Here is an 18,654-nt window from a genome sequence, read left to right on the forward strand (position 1 = left end):
GTGGTCCCCAGGGATGAGGACATCGTCTTGTCTCAAAGCGCCCCAAATCACCAGCCTGACTGTGGGACCTCCTCTTGCTACAGTCCCACCCCTCGACCTGATCCCACCCTAAACTCAGCTCTTTAGAATATTCAACTAAGCCACGCCCCTAAGCCTGGTCGCGCCCCATCTCCGCCCCACAGGCCTAGTCAACCAAGCCCCGCCCATAGCCTGGTCCCGCTCCAGGCCCTCTCCAACCCCAAGACCTAGGTTGACCCGGCCCCAAGACCCAGTCGCGTCTCTCCGTGTAAGGAAACTAGCACTTCTCCTCCACTTGCGGCTGGAAGCTGCCACTGCCCCTCCCAACCCAAATTTCCCAGCTCCCGAGGCCCGGCCCCTGACGCTGTGCGTGTCGCAGAAACCGGAAGCAGCCGTGCACTTCTGCGCGTGCGCTAGCCGGCGGCCATGTCCGCTTGCAGCCCCGTCTAAGTCTCATGTAAATTTTTCCCTCGGTCCGCGTCCTACCTGGTTCAGCCCAGCCCGCCCTAAGTCCGGTGCGCGGGAGGTGGAGAGGTTGGCCTTGGGGTCAGAGGCCAAAAGGCGGCCGCTTGGGCTGTGCCCACCGCTCCACGCTGGGACACCCGCGCCCGGGGCCTCCAGCAGCTGCGGCTGGTACCAAACTCACTGAATCAGGAACTCTGTGAGGGTCCAGCAGTCGGGGTGAGTCTGCTGCAGGCGAGAGTTGGAGAGCCATCCTCGTATTTAATCGGCCTCCAAAATCATCCTCTGCTCTCTTTCCAGAAAGGAAAAGCATCCCTGCCATTCGGGGCACGGGGACGAGAGTCTCAACCTCGTCTCTGCGCAGGTCTGTGGATTTCAGCTTGTTCTGTGAGAATGGGGTGACATTTGCGTAACTCCGTCCCCACCTCTCCCTTCCTGGTGCGAGAGATATTATTTTTAACCTGTGATTTTTTTTTCTCTTCCTGTGGGCATCAGTTTGCTACATTATATTCAGCTGCATAAAAGTGAACTAATTACTTAGTATCTTTTTAACCCCCCTTGCCAGTTGCAGCTCTAAATGTTAGTCATTTATCTGTAGATTTTTTTTTGAATTTCACACCGAAAGTGTGATCATATGTCAGTTTCAACGTTTTCTTTCTTATTCTTTGTACCTTGTATTCTTTTTATTTATTTAGTGCGTTTGCCAGGACTTTCAGTTCAATGTAGAATAGCATTTAAGTTGCATCCTTGTCTTGTTCCTGATCCCAGAGGGAATTATTCTGCCATTTCACCATTAAATAGGATGTTTGCTGTAGGTGTTTGTAAATAATAAATATTTTTTCTAATTAAAGCCTATTTCCCTCTACTCCTAGTGGGTTAAACTATTATCATCAATGCATATTGATAGAGATCAGTTACTATTTTGTATCGAAGGGGATGAGTCATATGATCTTTTTCTATTAATGTGAATTTTATTAATCATTTTAATTATGTTAATCATTTTAACCACACCTCATTCCTCGGAGGAAATGAACTTAGTTTGTGATTATTATCTTCATTATTCATTTCTGGACTGTACTAATATTTTAATATTTTGCCCTTGTGTATATGAATGAGATCTTTCACATATTTATGTGTGTGTGTGTGTGTGTGTGTGTGTGTGTGTGTGTGTATACACATATATTTGAGTTTTGAGTACTCTTCTGGTCTTGGAAGTACACAGGAAAACAGCACCCTCCCACCCCCCAAAAAAATGGAATTATGAATTCTTTACTTACTTGGTGAACCTGTCTGTAAAACAGTCTGCAACTTCTGTTTCCTTTGTAGGTACGTTCTAAACTGCTAATTTTTTTCTTTAATGACTGGATGTAAACACGTTTTGTGTTTATATTCATTTATTTATTTTATTTTATTTTATTTTATTTTTTGGGCCTGCAGCATGCGGGATCTTAGCTCCCTGACCAGGGATCGAATCCGTGCCCCCTGCGTTGGAAGCGCAGAGTCTTAACCACTGGACCTCCAGGGAAGTCCCTATATTTTTTAATTTTTAAACATTTTTTTCACTTTATTATTTTTTAATTGAAGTATAGTTGATTTACAATGTTGTGTTAATTTCTGCTGTACAGCAAAGTGACTCAGTTATACACATATATACATTCTTTTAAAATATTCTTTTCCATTATGGTTTATCCCAGGATATTGAATATAGTTCCCTGTGCTATACAATAGGATCTTGTTGTTTATCCATTCTATATGTAATAGTTTGCATCTGCTAACCCCAAACGCCTAGTCTGTCCCTCTCCCACCCTTTCTCCCCCTTGGTAAACACAAATCTGTTCTCTATATCTGTGAGTCTGTTTCTGTTTTGTAGATAGTTTCATTTGTGCCATATTTTGTGCCACATATAAGTGATATCATATGGTATTTGTCTTTCTCTTTCTGACTTACTTTACTTAGTATGATAATTTCTAGTTGCATCCATGTTGCTGCAGATAGCATTATTCCCTTCTCTTTTTTATGGCTCAGTAGTATTCCATTGTATATATGTACCACATCTTCTTTATCCATTCATCTGTTCATGGACATTTAGATTGCTTCCATGTCTTGGCTATTGTGAATAGTGCTGCTTTGAACATACGGGTGCATGTATCTTTTTGAGTTATAGTTTTCTCTGGGTATATGCCCAGGAGTGGGATTGCTGGGTCTTATGTTAATTCTATTTTTAGTTTTTTGAGGAACCTCCATACTGTTTTCCATAGTGGCTGCACCAACTTATATTCCCACTAACAGTGTAGGAGGGTTCCCTTTTCTCCACACCCTCTCCAGTGCTTGTTATCTGTAGACTTTTTAGTGATGGCCATTCTGACCAGTGTGAGGTGGGGTACCTCATTATAGTTTTGATTTGCATTTCTCTAACAATTAGCGTTGTTGAGCATCTTTTCATGTGCCTATTTGCCATCTGTATGTCTTTGGAGAAATGTCTATTCAGGTTTTCTGCCGTTTTTTTTTTTTTTTTTTTTTTTTTTTGGCTGTATGGCATGTGGGATCTTAGTTCTCCGACCAGGGATCAAACCCATGCCTCCTGCATTGGAAGCGTGGAGTCTTAACCACTGGACTGCCAGGGAAGTCCTTCTGCCCATTTTTTAATTGGGTTGTTTGTTTTTTTGTTGTTGAGTTGTATGAGCTGTTTGTGTATTTTTGAAATTAAGCCTTGCTGGTTACATTATTTGTAAATATTTTCTCCCATTCCATAGGTTGTCTTTTCGTTTTGTTTATGGTTTCCTTTGCTGTGCAAAAGCTTGTAAGTTTGATTAGGTCCCATTTACTTTTGTTTTTATTTCTGTTGCATTGGGAGACTGACCTAAGAAAACATTGGTACAATTTATGTTGGAAAATGCTTTGCCTATGATCTCTTCTAGGAGTTTTATGGTGTCACATCTTATGTTTAAGTCTTTAAGCCATTTTCAGTTTGTTTTTGTGTATGGTGAGAGGATGTGTTCTTTTTTTAAAATTTTTATTGGAGTATAGCTGATTTATAATTTTGTGTTAGTTTCAGGTGTACAGCAAAGTGAGTCAGTTATACATATACATGTATCTACTCTTTTTTAGAGTCTTTTCCCATATAGGTCATTACAGAGTATTGAGTAGAGTTCCTGTGCTATACAGTAGGCCCTTATTAGTTATCTATTTTATATATAGTAGTGTGTATATGTCAGTCCCAATCTCCCACTTTATCCCTCTCCCTCCTTGCCCCCTTGGTAACCATAAGTTTGTTTTATACATCTGTGACTCTATTTCTGTTTTGTAAATAAGTTCATTTGTACCTTTTTTTAGATTCCACATATAAGCAATATCATATGATATTTGTCTTTCTCTGTCTGACTTACTTCACTCAGTATGACAGTCTCTAGGTCCATCCATGTTGCTGCAAATGGAATTGTTTCATTCTTTTTTATGGCTGACTAATATTCTACTGTATATAGGTAGTACATCTTCTTTAGCCACTCCTCTGTTGATGGACATTTAGGTTGCTTCCATGTCTTGGCTATTGTAAATAGTGCTGCAGTGAACTTTGGGGTACATGTATCTTTTTGAATTATGGTTTTCTCCAGATATATGCCCAGGAGTGGGATTGCTGGATCATATGGTAGTTCTATATTTAGTTTTTTAAGGAACCTCCATACTGTTCTCCATAGTGGCTGTACCAATTTACATTCCCACCAACAGTGTAGGAGGTTTCCCTTTTCTCCACAGGCGAGGTTGTGTTCTAATTTCATTGATTTATATGCAGCTGTCCAACTTTCCCAGCTACACTTGCTGAAGAGACTGTCTTTTTCCCATTGTGTATTCTTGCCTCCTTTGTTGAAGATTAATTGACCATAGGCGTGTGGGTTTATTTCTGGGCTCTCTGTTCTGTTCCATTGATCTGTATGTCTGTTTTTGTGCCAGTACCACACTGTTTGATTACTGTAGCTTTGTAGTATTGTCTGAAGCCTAGGAGGGTTATGCCTTTCGCTTTGTTCTTTTTCCTCAGGATTGCTTTGGCAATTCTGGGTCTTTTATCGTTCCATATAAATTTAAGGATTATTTATTCTAGTTCTGTAATGTCATGGGTAATTTGATAGGGATGGCATTAAATCTGTAGATTGCTTTGGGTAGTATTGCCATTTTAGCTTTTCTGATTCTGTTTAAGTTTTTTAAAATATTGTTAATTTTGTCATATACTCATTTTTTTTCTAAACCTTTATGCTGTTCTTTTTCTGCCCTTATAAGTCAATGGTTAACCCATTGATACTGATTTTTCTTCTATAGGAATTGATGATATTTGTAAATACAATTAACCCTTGAGCAACATGGGTTTGAAATGCACACGTCCACTTATATGCAGATTTTTTTCAGTACTAAATACTATGATACTACAGGATCAGTGGTTGGTTGAATCCTTGGATACTGAGGGCTAACTATGAGTTATACTCAAATTTTCCACTGCCGGAGGGTTGGTGCCCCAACCCCTGCAATTGTTCAAGGGTCAGTTGTATATAAATATATGTACCACACCAGCCGTGGATTTCTAGTGTTATCTGAAACAGTTATTTTAATTTCCTGCTTCTATCCTGTCACATAAGTAGTCCTGATTTGCTAAAGATAAATATGTGTGTATCTCCTTATCCCTATAATGTGATGCATTTTTATATAGCATATACCACCACCTGATAATATTTTGTTAATTTAGTGGTCCTCCTTCAAACGATTATAAGACTCAGGCACTTTAGGATTTTTCTGTTTTGTTCAGTGCTGTGTCTCCTGTGACTGCATGTAGTAGGACAGGGTGAATATTACCTAAATAAATATGAGATGAAAGAGCAGGAGGTCAGGGCCTTAAGGGAAGCATCCTTGCTGAAGACATAGGGCTTAGTCAAGAGAAGGAGTTCAAAGATAAAACACTTGAATAGAATACTTCATTTGTCTACTCTCCATAGTGTGCCCAACAGGGTTCTAGGCCAGACCCTGGTAATGTTAGGGCATAAGGGCCTCACTGACAACTAAATTGTAAGGTATATGTTCAGAAATACACTCATTGGGCATTTAGGCTTTGAAAGTAAATACACCTGCATACACACAGCTCCTCAGCAGCTTTCTAATTGGGTAGCATTGAGCACATAGTTAAGTGACTCTTTCCAAGATTCTTCAACTATAAACTGGTTGTGATAGTATCTGATTTGCAGAGTTTCTATGAATAATCTTTTTGCAGAGGTATGGGCATCTCTTTGCCAAGTCATTCTCATATCTTGGTTGCTCAAATGGAACATGTTAGTAAAGAATGTTACAGTTTGTATTGGCTTTAAAATACATACTTCATCCACAGCAGTGGAAGAAACTTGCATTTTCTTTATTTGAAATTTGTGCAGTCGTGCTACGGTATCACTGTGAGAGATGACACACACTGCTAACTTCACTCTGAGTGTTCTTATTCTGCTGCTGTACCTCCTGTACAATTCCTGCAGAATTGAGTAGGAGAAGTCTCCTCTGCCACCTGCATGTGGAATTCAGTCAGTTGATGCTCCTTCTCAAAAACCAGGTTTTGGGGACCCTGCAGCCCTTGTGGGAGAGGGTATAGTAGTCAGGGGCTGAGCAGTAATACATGTTAGCCTGCCAAGCGGTACAGAAATAAATATTGGGAGTGGAACCCCCGGAAGTCTGGCATACAGGTCACACTCCTGGATTTGAGATGGTGTGTATATTCTTACTATTGAAGGCGTTCTCTGATTTTTTTTTTATGTTTTCATTATTATGGTCAAATTGACAGCTAAATGTTTTTAGACTACAGGTAACTTGCTTACAAAATGGGACTCTTAACCTGTTTTTTTAATGATCTACAAGAACCAGAGGACTGTTTTATAGCTCTAGAGGAGATAAGATTGCTCTAACTTCTTTTTTCTCCCCCCCCCCTCTATTTTCTTACAAGATTGATGTGTGTTTGCTTGGGTGTCTTGGGGCTATGCATGTCTCTGTGTGTGTGTGTTTTGAGGGGAGTGATCACTCCTAACAGATGTGCTGCAAAATCCACAGTCTTGATTATGGAAATTGTGGGGAGACCCAGATTCTCGTGTCTTCTTTCTCCTGCCTCAGCTCTAACTTCTCAACACTCTGTCTTTCTTCATGAAGGGAACATGGAGGAAGAAAGAACAGCTGCTGAGTTACAGAAAAATATGACACAGGTAAGTAAGAGCTAATAATTCTCCAAAAGAATATTTCAGTTCCACCGGGCCATCGATTTCCTAATTGTTTAGAGCAGGGGTCAGCAACCTGTTCCTGCATTGGGCCACGTAGTAAGCATTTCAGGCTTTGAAGGCCATAGAGTTTCTGTTTTACTCAGTTCTGCCATTTTAGTGTGAAAGCAGCCATATACAGTGTATAAACAAATGTTTTATTGTGTTCCAGTAAAACTTTACTTACATAAATAGATGATAGGCTGAATTTAGCTCATGTTGTATAATTTACAGCCCCCTGGCCTTGAGTGCAAGAAAATGTGGCCGGCTGTGGGCCTGGGTTGAATGTTGTGCTTCTTGCAGACTCCTGGGCCCCAGGTTTGTGGGGAAAGAAAAAAAAGAAAAGGAAAAGCTCTCTGTCCCTCAGTGTGTTTTTATTCATTAAAACCTCATCCAGATTTGACCCAGTGTTTTGTGTTATGCTGGTTGCTGTGGTGGGATATAAGGAAGCAGTGAAATTGTTTCTGTAACAAGGAATTTTTGCTGGTTTCAATGTGGAAATTATTATTTCATTTCTAGAGCATTTCTCTCATTTCTGCTATATCCTCTGGATGTTCTGGATTATTGTAAGACTGGAATTGGTCACCATCAAACTGTGGAAAGATAAATTTATTGTTTCAAAAGTGTTGTTACCTCTGTGAGAAAATTTGATCAGTCAGGATGCTTATGTAGAACGAGGAAGATCTGATGACTGAATCGTAGGGTAGATTTTGGGAGAATAGAATCTTCTGAACTTCCTATGAATTGATTCTCAGTTCCTCAGTATTTCCAGCCTCATTCATCCTCCTGCACACATTGGGGGAGTTGGCACTTTTCTGAACAAAAAATGTGGAATGTTTTAGGAACCAGTGGTCTTTGAGGATGTGGCTGTGGACTTTACCCAGGAGGAGTGGGCTTTGCTAGATCTCGCTCAGAGAAACCTCTACAGAGATGTGATGCTGGAAAACTTCCGGAACCTGGCCTCATTAGGTAAGGGTGGCAACATTCCTTCATTTAGTCGTTTAGAAAACAGTTTTATCTTACTAATTGACTTTGTTCTAGGATTTGGGTTGAGGAATTGGAATAAATTGGTAAATAAGACAGACATGGTCACTGACCACAAGGAACTTACAGTCTAGTGGCTTCACCATGAAAATAAAAAAAAAACAATGCATATTGTTAAAATATTTTACCAGTATAAAACAGCAACAAAAAAAGAATCAGTGGAAATCTCCTTATCCATTCTGACACTAGCACTGAATGCAGAGTTTTCATTTCATCCAGTGTTATAAAGATGCTGTTGGTCTTATTTTTCTTCATTCGATCATTCTTTCATTCATTAAGCATTTTTTTGAGGGTGAACTCTATATCAAACCTTTTTGAATGTATACTATAAAAAACAAGATGTCACTGTATTCAAAATGCTTAGGTGTAATGGGCAAGAAGATAAATATGAAATTAACATAAAAAAAGAAAGAAAATAAACGTGTATTGAACTGACTTTCTCTTTTTCTTGTGGTTGGAAGCCTCAAGGCTTACTAAGTGTAGAAATCGTGGGCACAGACTTCGGGGGTCACTTTGAGGCACAGGGAGAAAATTGGTGGTTTGGGACCTTTTGAGAATTTTACTGCTGTTAATGCCCTGTACCCAGAGACCACCAGTTAAGCAAGTTGGGTTTATTACTTTGAGCAGTGAGGGAGAACACATGCCATGGGGAGCCATGGCGTGTCTCAGAAAGAAGGTGTTAGAAAGTAAATATTGTAGGATTTGTGTACTTAGGTTGAATGACTTGGGGGTAGGTCTATGGAAGCAGGCTGTATTGGTTTCCTAGGCCTTCCATAAGAAAGCACCACAAACTGGGTGGCTAAGAACAACAGAACCTTATTCTTTTAAATTTCTGGAGGTTGGAAGTCTGAAATCAGGGTGTCATGATCCTTCCGAAGGCTCAGGAAAAATCCCTCCTTGTTCCCTTCCTAGCTGTTGGTGGTTGCCAGCAATCCTTGGCTTGCAGCTGCATCACTCTGATCTCTGCCTCCATCTTCACACGGCCTTCGTCCTCTGTCTCTAAGTCTTTCTGTCCTTGTAAGGACGCCAGTCATTGCATTTAGGGCCTACCCTAATCCAGTATAACTTACCTTAACTTGATTATATCTGCAAAGACCTTATTTCCAAATAAAGTAACATTCTGAAATTCTGGAAGGACAAGGATGTTTTTCTCAGTACACTTTTATTTTTCTTAGAGCAGTTTATATGTTCACAGCAAAATTGAGTAACAGGTACAGATAGATATTTCCCATATACCCCCTGTCCCCATACACTCACAGCCTTCCTACCAGAGTGGTATATTTGTTACAGTTGATGAACCTACACTGACACATCATTATCACCTTAAGTCCAGAGTTTATATTAGTGTTCACTTTTGGTGTTGTACATTTTAAGGTTTGGACAAATATATAATGACATATCCACCATTATAGTATCATAAAGTAGCTTCACTACCCTTAAAAATTCTGTATCCCCTCCACCCCAAGTTATCTTTCCTTCCCCACAACTCCTGGCAACCACTGATCTTTTTACTGTCTCCATAGTTTTGCCTTTTCCAGAATGTCATGTAGTTGGAATCACACAGTATATATATAGCCTTTTCACACTGGCTTCTTTCACTTAGTAATATGCATTTAAGGTTTTTCCACCTCTCTTCATGGCTGGATAGCTCATTTCTTTTTAGTGCTGATTAATATTTTATTGTCTGGATGTACCACAGTCTGTTTATCCATTCACCCACTGAAGAACATTTTGATTGCTTCCAGGTTTTGGCAATTATGAATAAAGCTGCTGTAAACATCCACATGCAGGTTTTTGTGTAGACATGTTGTGAACTCCTTTGGGTAAATTCCAGGGAGTGCAGTTGCCTGTCTGTATGGTTAAGAGTATGTTTGGTTTTGTAAGCAACTGCCAAATTGTATTCCAAAGTGACTGGTACCATTTTGCATTCCCACCAGCTCCACATTCTCAAAATTCTTTGTTGTCAGTGTTCCGGATTTTGGCCATTCTTATAGGTGTATAGTGGTATCTCATCGTTTTGATTCGCATTTTCCTGATGACATATGATGTGGAACATCTTTTCATATGCTTATTTGCCATCTGTGTATCTTCCTTGATGAGGTATCTGTTAAGGTTTTTGGCCCATTTTTTAAATTGGGTTGTTTGTTTTCTTTATTGTTGAGTTTTAAGAATTCTGTGTATATTTTGTTTTTGTTTTTTTTTTTTGTTTGTTTGTTTTTTTTTTTTGTTTTTTTTTCGGTATGCGGGCCTCTCACTGTTGTGGCCTCCCCCGTTGCGGAGCACAGGCTCCGGACGCGCAGGCTCCGGACCCGCAGGCTCAGCGGCCATGGCTCACGGGCCAAGCCGCTCCGCGGCATATGGGATCCTCCCAGACCGGGGCACGAACCCGTATCCCCTGCATCGGCAGGCGGACTCTCAACCACTTGCGCCACCAGGGAGGCCCTGTGTATATTTTGGATAACACTTCTTTATCAGATATGTCTTTTGCAGATAATTTCTTCCAGTCTGTGGCTTTTTATTCTCTTGGCAGTTTTTTCTCAGAGCAAAAGTTTTTAATTTTAATGAAGTCCAACTTGTCAATTCTTTCTTTCATGAATTGTGTCTTTCAGGTCATTATCTGTTGACCTTAAAAATAAGATAGCTATTTTACCAACAAAAATGGTTTATTTGGGCATAGCAGAGGAATTGCAATTTAGGACAAGAAAGCTATAACAGAAGCCATAGGCAAGTCCAAAAAACAAGGGAGAAGAACATAATTTTATAGACAAAAAGGAGGAAATTGGGAGAGGTTGTTTTGGATGAAAGTCTATTGGAGAAAAATGAGAGTTCAGGGTGATAATGGTTTCATATTGGCTTAGTTGCTGGGGTAGTTGATTTCTTATAGGGGATGCAATGTACATCTTTTCCTGTCAAGATTATAACTGGTGATTCTTGTTGATGATTCTTTTGTTGGAGTCTGTAATTGACAATTCTTCCTGTAATTTGTTTTTTTATAAATTTATTTATTTATTTACTTTTGGCTGCATTGAGTCTCTGTTGCTGTGTGCAGGCTTTCTCTAGTTGCAGTGAACGGGGGCTACTCTTCGCTGCAGTGCGTGGGCTTCTCATTTTGGTGGCTTCTTGTTGTGGAGCATGGGCTCTAGGCACATGGACTTCAGTAGTTGTGGCATGTGGACTTCAGTAGTTGTGGCACGTGGGCTCAGTAGTTGTGGTTCGCGGGTTCTAGAGCGCAGGCTCAGTAGTTGTGGCACACAGGCTTAGCTGCTCCGTGGCAAGTGGGATCTTCCCAGACCAGGGCTCGAACTGGTGACCCCTGCATTGGCAGGCGGATTCTTAACCACTGTGCCACCAGGGAAGCCTTCTTCCTATAATTGATGTCCTGTGGAACTGCATGAAAGCTTCCCCTTCTGGCCTCTCAACTCCATTTTAGTGAAGTTTCCCCTGATTAATTTTCACCTATCTAACAAGTCATCACCAAATTTTAGGTCACCTACATTTTTTCCTATGTTATCTTCTAAGGAGTTCTACAGTTTTATGTTTTACATTTAGATCTGTGATCTATTTTGAGCTAACTTTTTACTCCCTATTGATGGGGCCCCAAGTTGTCCTGAAGCTTTGGATGCCTCCCCCTGTATTTTGAGTTAATTTTTGCAAGAGTGTAAGGTCTGTGTCAAGATTCTTTTTTTTTTTTAATGTATGTTGATGTCTAGTAGTTGTTTTAGCACTGTTTGTTGGAAAGACTATATTTTTCTCCATTGTATTGCCTTTGCACCTTTGTCAAAGATAAGTTGACTATATTTATGACTATACTTATATTGACTTATTTATGGACTCTCTATCCTGTTCCATTGATCTGTTTGGACATGAATTTTTTTTAATATTATGCTGTCATTTATTTATTTATTTATTTATTTTTGTTGGAGTATACTTGCTTTACAATGTTGTGTTAGTTTCTGCTGTACAGCAAAGTGAGTCAGTTATACGTATACATATTTCCACTCTTTTTTAGATTTCCTTCCCATTTAGGTCACCACAGATCATTGAGTAGAGTTCCCTGTGCTATACAGTAGGTTCTCATTAGTTGTCTATTTTATACATAGTAGTGTATATATGGACATGAATTTTTGAGGGGCACTGTTCAACCCAGTCCATAGATGTTCACTTTAGATTGGATGCTGACAGAAATCTGGATGCAGGGGAAATTCTATTAGTATTTTGTGGATGGCACAGTGACTTTTTTTGTCTGTCCCTAGGCTAAATTATGAAGTAGCCTTATTTTGTTTCATCTTATCATGGTCTCAGAGTAACCTTGTCTGAGATTGGTATTCTGAGATTATTTATCTTCAACAGGAGAACAGTATGTCCTGCCTGTGAATATTGGACTAGTTTCTAATAATACTGAGGTTTAGGTGTGAATGTCAGATCAGTTCTAGACATCACACCACCCCCTCCCACCTTAAAAAATAAATTCACCATTTTGTTGCAATTAAACTCCTACTTGCTTTAGAGTAACAGAAGAGCAAACTTTTTGCCCTGTCTCATGGAAATGTTTATGGGTCCTCATTGTTTTCCCTCATGATATACCTTTCCGCATGAACAGGGTATCCACTACACACACCCTATCTGATCTCCCAGTGGAAACAAGAGGCGGACCTGGAGATAGCAGAGAGAGGACCCACCCAGGGGGAGCATCAGAAAGGCAAGAATCCTTGGGAGAAACTGACTTGGTTGGGGGATATTACATTTGGAAAAATCAAATAAAAGCAAAGTGAAACTTTGCCATGTCTGAGGAAGACCTTCGATTACTTTTGACTTTTCATTGGTCCTCTCACGCTTTCCTTGTTCTTGGGAAAGCCCACATTTCCTCTTCGTAATGTAGTATTCGGACATGTGCATTTTACCCAGTTCCTTTTTGTTTTGCTCCCCTAGGAATACCCTATTTATGTTACCATCAGTCTCAATCTTCATGGGATTATTTCTTAGTTGCTTTGCCATTTTGACCCTGTGCTTATTGGGAAAGTCCTGAACCAGCCACACTGCCAAAAGTCCTTCTTTCATGATGCCTTTATTTTTTTCTTTCAGGTTTTGAGATTCAACTTAAAACTAATGAATTAGTCACTTCACAAGATATTTATGGAGAAAAAATATCCAGTGAACAGAATGTAGTAAGATTCAAAAGGAGTGCTTCCTTGTTGTCCATTTTACACAAAAGCTGGGAATACCATGGTTTTGATTATCAGAACAAAAACCAGGAGAGACATTTGAGGTGAGTGCTATTCATATAAGAGAAAGTAGTGTCTCAGGAGAGAATCTTAAAATGTCATGAAATTTTAAAAACGTATATAAAACTTGGTCAAAAATTGTGATTTCATATGGAATTTTCATAAGATATTTTTTCCACAAATGAGACTGAGCTCTTCCATGTTTGACACATAATTCATTTGTAAGCAACCATCAGAAAAACCCCATAAGCCAAAAACTCAGTGATAATATTGGCTATCGTAGAGCCCTCTGTGAGAACTTTCAGCTTATCATTGGACAGAGCAGAAAACAGACGTAGTCACTGAAAATGGTAAAAATTTACTTGCTGCTAATAATGTGCTTTTTATTTTTTAAAAGAAATCACATGGTGGAGAACATCTATGAACACAACGAAGAAAATCAGTGTAGACAAACCTTCAGCCATATCTCAAATCTTAATATACTCAAGAGAACTACTGAAGTAAAAGCCTATGAATGCCAGGAGTGTAAAAAGGCCTTCACAGATCATTTATCCCTTAAGAATCACATAAGGTCTCACACTGGAAGCAAACCCTATCAGTGTAAGGAATGTGGGAAAGCTTTCCATTTTTTTGCTTGTTTTAAGAAGCATATGAAAACTCCCACTGAAGAGAAACCCTATGAATGTAAGGAATGTACCAAAGCCTTCAGTTGTTCTTCATTCTTTAGGGTGCATATGAAGATTCACACAGGAAAAACAAACTACGAATGCAAGGAATGTGGGAAAACCTTTAGCTGTTCTTCATCCCTTACAGAGCACAAAAGAATTCACAGTGGAGATAAGCCTTATGAATGTAAGGAGTGTGGGAAAGCCTTTAGTTGTTCCTCCTCGCTCTCCAAACACAAAAGAATTCACAGTGGAGATAAGCCGTATGAATGTAAGGAGTGTGGGAAGGCCTTCAGTTCCTCTTCTCACCTTATAATACATATAAGAATCCATACTGGAGAGAAGCCTTATGAATGTAAAGAGTGTGGGAAAGCCTTCAGTGAGTCCTCAAAGCTCACTGTACACGTCAGAACACATACGGGAGAGAAACCCTATAAATGTAAGGAATGCGGGAAAGCCTACAATTGTCCATCCTCCTTAAGTATCCATATGAGAAAACACACTGGGGAGAAACCCTATGAATGTCTGGAATGTGGAAAAGCCTTCTATCTTCCCACTTCCCTGAATACACATGTGAAAAATCAAAGTAGAGAGAAACCCTACGAATGTAAGGAATGTGGAAAAGCCTTCAGTTGTCCCTCATCCTTTAGAGCACATGTGAGAGATCACACTGGCAAGGTGCAGTACGAATGTAAGGAATGTGGGAAGGCCTTTAGTCGTTCCTCATCCCTCACCGAACACTTAAGAACTCACAGTGGAGAGAAGCCTTATGAATGTAAGGAATGTGGGAAAGCCTTTATTAGTTCCTCCCACCTTACGGTACATATAAGAACTCACACTGGAGAGAAACCTTATGAATGTAAGAAATGTGGAAAAGCCTTCATTTACCCCTCAGCCCTTAGGATCCACATGAGAACGCACACTGGGGAGAAACCCTATGAATGTAAGGAATGTGGGAAAGCCTTTCGCCATTCTTCATACCTTACTGTCCACACAAGGATGCACACTGGAGAGAAACCCTTTGAATGTCTGGAATGTGGGAAAGCATTCAGTTGTCCTTCATCCTTTCGAAGACATGTAAGAAGCCACACTGGTGAGAAGCCCTATGAATGTAAGGAATGTGGGAAAGCCTTTGTTTGTCCCGCTTACTTTCGAAGACATTTGAAAACTCACACTAGAGGAAACATATAAAGTAAGGAATAAGGAAATGTCTGCAAGCCTTTTTCAGATCTTAGCATGCAAGATCTCACACTGTGGAGACACCCTGTGAATGTAAGAAATTGTCGCTCATCTTTTTGAAGACTTGAGAACTCACAACTAAGAGAAACCCTGTGTATGTAAATCATGTGGTAACACCTTCATGAACGTCACTTGCTGTGTTCTAAGAAAACTCATACTAGAAGCAAAGATCGGCGCCTCATCCTTAGAGTGGACTACTGCTGGCTCGTTGATTTCCAGTTTTAATTTTCTGATGAATGTTTAAGGTGATAAATTTCCCCTAATACCTTTCAGCTGTAGCTGCGTATGTTTTATGAGGTGCTTTTGTTTTGGTTTGGATGTAAATGTTATTTCCATTACAGAATTTTTTGGACCCATCGGGGAGTTGAAGTGTATTTTTTCGTATGCAGGCATGAGTGGTCTTTTTTATTATTAGTTTCTAATTAACTCTCATTGTTCTCTAAGTATGCAGTCATTGTGGTATCAACACTTTGGTATTTGTAATTTCTTTTGTAAATGGTAATTTCATTTTGATCTATTATGGCAGAAACTGGAAATTGCCTACCCAATATTCCCCCACCCCTTTGTTTTTTTGTTGTTTTGCGGTACACAGGCCTCTCACTGTTGTGGCCTCTCCTGTTGCAGAGCACAGGCTCTGGACGCACAGGCTCAGTGGCCATGGCTCACAGGCCCAGCCACTCCGTGGCATGTGGGATCCTCCTGGACCGGGGCATGAACCCGTGTCCCCTGCATTGGCAGGCGGACTCTCAACCACTGTGCCACCAGGGAAACCCGCCCTTTTTTTTTCTACTAAAAGATTATCAGTTTTTACTATTAAAAGCTTTTCCTGTCTAATAGGTAATCCAGTGGAAATTAATAAGTACAAAGGTTTTGAAAGAAGAGTCTCATCTGTTATATTTTTGTATTTTGTTCTTTGTCCTTGCTCATGACTGGGAGTTGGACCCACTGTTTTGAATTTTTATAAAAGAGACCTTGTGACAGGAAAGCTAGAAGTTGGTTGGGCTGGCTTATGTTGTGTTACTTTGGACATGGCTGGGACTACATTTCCCAGAATTACTTCCTTATCCAGTTCCTGCTTAGAGTTGTCTAAAATAAGAGTTTATGTGAAAATTGGAAGGCAGAGGGAAGAAGCATTATTCTGAGTTTAGCGGGGCCATGAGACAGGAAGACACATGCATAGGTCCTGGTAAGCTCCAGTTTCCAGCTCATTTTCCTAATTATTGAATCCACTGATCAGTACTGGCTCAAAAGGGAACATTAAATGCGTGACTTCAGTTATCTCAGAGGCAGCAGCTCCATAGACATTTCCATAAATTCCTCCATCATGGCCATACACAGCTTCTTGGATTTTTTCTGGCAAGTTCTTTTTTTTTTTTTTTTTTTTTCTTTTTGCGGTATGCGGGCCTCTCACTGTTGTGGCCTCTCCCGTTGCGGAGCACAGGCTCCGGATGCGCAGGCCCAGCGGCCATGGCTCACGGGCCCAGCCGCTCCGCGGCATATGGGATCCTCCCAGACCGGGGCACGAACCCGTATCCCCTGCATCGGCAGGCGGACTCTTAACCACTGCGCCACCAGGGAAGCCCTGGCAAGTTCTTGCATTGTAATTTTGCTGATATTTGTAAGGCCAACTGGCCCGAGGCAGGGGAATGCAATCAGATTCACAGGTTGCATCAGACCAAAACTCTCCGGACCACCCAGTTCCAGAAACTGACCTGGGGGCTTTCCACCTGGCCCAGCCTTCCCGCCTTTCGAGGGGCAGGACTAGCGGTCCCAAGACTGGTGTAACTGGCACTAGATATTGCCACGATACCCGATGAGACCACCAAGTAAGGAATACCCTATGCCCTCCCAGATTCACCACACCCCTTTCCCTCCTTCCTCTATAAAATCTTGCCCAATCCTCGCCCGGGTGCGACTTCTCTGTCCTCTTTCTCTTGGACCAGTGAACCTCGCCCGGGAGCGCCCCCTAATAAAGCTCACTTGAAGCTTTCCTCTGTTTCATGGTGCTGTGTGTTAAGATCCCAGAGTCCCTGCCCGCCGGACTCCCTGTCCCTTATCGCGGCCGCGTCAGGGACTCCTCTGTCCGCTCTCTGGGCCTCGGGCAACTGTGGAGACGTCCCAATTGCCTGACCACTCTCCGACCCACCAGACCTCGGGTGATTGTGGAGACGTCCCAATCGCCTGACTGCCCTCCAACCTTCCATGAATTGGAGACTGAGACCAGGGACGCCTCTCTCCCTCTCCATTCACTCAGGGACAGACTGGGGGTCATGGGAACCTCACAACCGAAACCAGATTCTAAGACGCCCCTGGGGTGTCTCCTAGCCAATTTTACAGCCCTCGGTTTCTCCCAAGATCTCCGTCGCCGACGGCTTATTTTCTATTCCACTGTGACCTGGCCACAATATCCTCTCAATCAATCCAAATGGCCTCCTGAAGGGACTTTCGATTTTAACATCCCCCGTGATCTAGATAATTACTGCCGCAGGACGGGCAAATGGTCCGAGGTCCCCTATGTTCAGGCCTTCTGGTATTTACGCTCCCGCCCCTCCCTCTGCGTCGATTGTTCCACTTCCCAGATCCTTCTTGCCAGACAGACATCTCCTACATCCAAGCCCCTAATTTCCTTTGACGATGACCCCTCTCCACTAGCCGACCCACCCGAATCTCTCGCCTCTCCCCCCTCCAGAGCTCCTCTCCAACCTCCACCCAGCCCTGAAGTGGTCCCTCCTCCTCCTGAACCCACTCCGGCCCATCCAACCGCTTCCCCGCCTCCCTCAACGGTTTCTCCTCCCATGCCCCTTGCCTCGCCAATTAGTGCACATACTCGCTCTCACGACTCCCAAGATCCAAATCTCCCCTGCCCTCTGAGGGAGGTAGCAGGAGCGGAAGGATTAGTTAGAGTTCATGCGATTAGGCTCCTTTTCTGCCGACTCTTCCAGCTACATCAAAGAATTTTGCTACATCTCTCAAGCTTACGATCTAACCTGGCATGATATCTTTGTGATCCTGTCTTCTACTCTGACCCCTGACGAGAGGAAAAGAATTCAAACTGCTGCCCGAAACCATGCAGATCAGGTTCACCTTACCGACAACTCCATGCCTGTCGGAGCGACTGCCGTACCTGGCACCAATCCAGGCTGGACTTATCAGGATGGCCAAAATGGCCGTTATAAACGCGACCTCATGATCCAATGCCTCCTGGCTGGCATGCAGGCTGCCCCTCATAAGGTAGTCAATTTTGAAAAACTAAAAGAGATAACCCAAGAACCTAACGAAAATCCAGCTATCTTTCTCAATCGCCTTACAAGGCCTTAACTCTCTACACCCGGCTGCATCCTGACACCCCGGCAGGGGCAGTGGTCCTAGCCACCCATTTTATCACCCAATCAGCCCCGGACATCCAAAAGAAATTAAAACGGGCAGAAGACGGCCCTCAAACCCCTATTCGAGATCTGGTAAAGATGGCCTTTAAAGTCTACAATGGCTGTGAGGATTTGGCAGAATCCAGCCGACAGGCTCGGATGCACCAGAAGGTGGCCCTCCAAACCCAAGCTCTTGTAGCTGCCCTAAGGCCGGCCATCTCCCATGGATCACAGCATCCACGGGGTCCGCAAAAGGCAACCCCGCCGGGGGCCTGCTTCAAATGCGGAAAAGAAGGCCACTGGGCTCGCCAATGTCCCAATCCCCGACCTCCTTCTAAGCCCTGTCCCAGCTGCAGCTAACGGGCCACTG

At 41.9% G+C, this 18,654-nt stretch overlaps 1 protein-coding gene across 4 annotated transcripts; it reads left to right on the forward strand.

Annotated features, from left to right (window-relative positions):
• The first annotated feature begins 440 nt into the window (after positions 1–440).
• On the forward strand, positions 441–15,686 carry LOC132486671 (zinc finger protein 699). Of its 4 annotated transcripts, XM_060094212.1 has the most exons (7): positions 441–699; positions 781–844; positions 6,646–6,698; positions 7,592–7,718; positions 12,394–12,492; positions 12,876–13,059; positions 13,413–15,686. In XM_060094212.1, the coding sequence occupies exons 3-7, from the start codon at positions 6,651–6,653 to the stop codon at positions 14,869–14,871; spliced, it is 1,917 nt and encodes a 638-aa protein (XP_059950195.1). In that variant the 5' UTR covers positions 441–699; positions 781–844; positions 6,646–6,650; the 3' UTR covers positions 14,872–15,686. The 4 variants fall into 4 exon arrangements, with proteins under 4 accessions (XP_059950195.1, XP_059950196.1, XP_059950194.1 ...); XM_060094213.1 differs by lacking the exon at positions 781–844; XM_060094211.1 differs by lacking the exon at positions 441–699 and having other exon boundaries at positions 728–844.
• Positions 15,687–18,654: the final 2,968 nt, after the last annotated feature.

The sequence above is a fragment of the Mesoplodon densirostris genome, chromosome 3, assembly GCF_025265405.1.
Source record: "Mesoplodon densirostris isolate mMesDen1 chromosome 3, mMesDen1 primary haplotype, whole genome shotgun sequence".
In the NCBI taxonomy this organism is placed as follows: Eukaryota; Metazoa; Chordata; class Mammalia; order Artiodactyla; family Ziphiidae; genus Mesoplodon; species Mesoplodon densirostris.

Coding starts and splice junctions, on each gene's coding strand:
- LOC132486671 (XM_060094210.1), top strand. CDS start 6,450: ATGTGTGTTTGCTTGGGTGTCTTGGGGCTATGCATGTCTCTGTGTGTG. Junction 6,699..7,591: donor TACAGAAAAATATGACACAG/GTAAGTAAGAGC, acceptor GGAATGTTTTAG/GAACCAGTGGTCTTTGAGGA. Junction 12,493..12,875: donor CCAGGGGGAGCATCAGAAAG/GCAAGAATCCTT, acceptor TTTTTCTTTCAG/GTTTTGAGATTCAACTTAAA.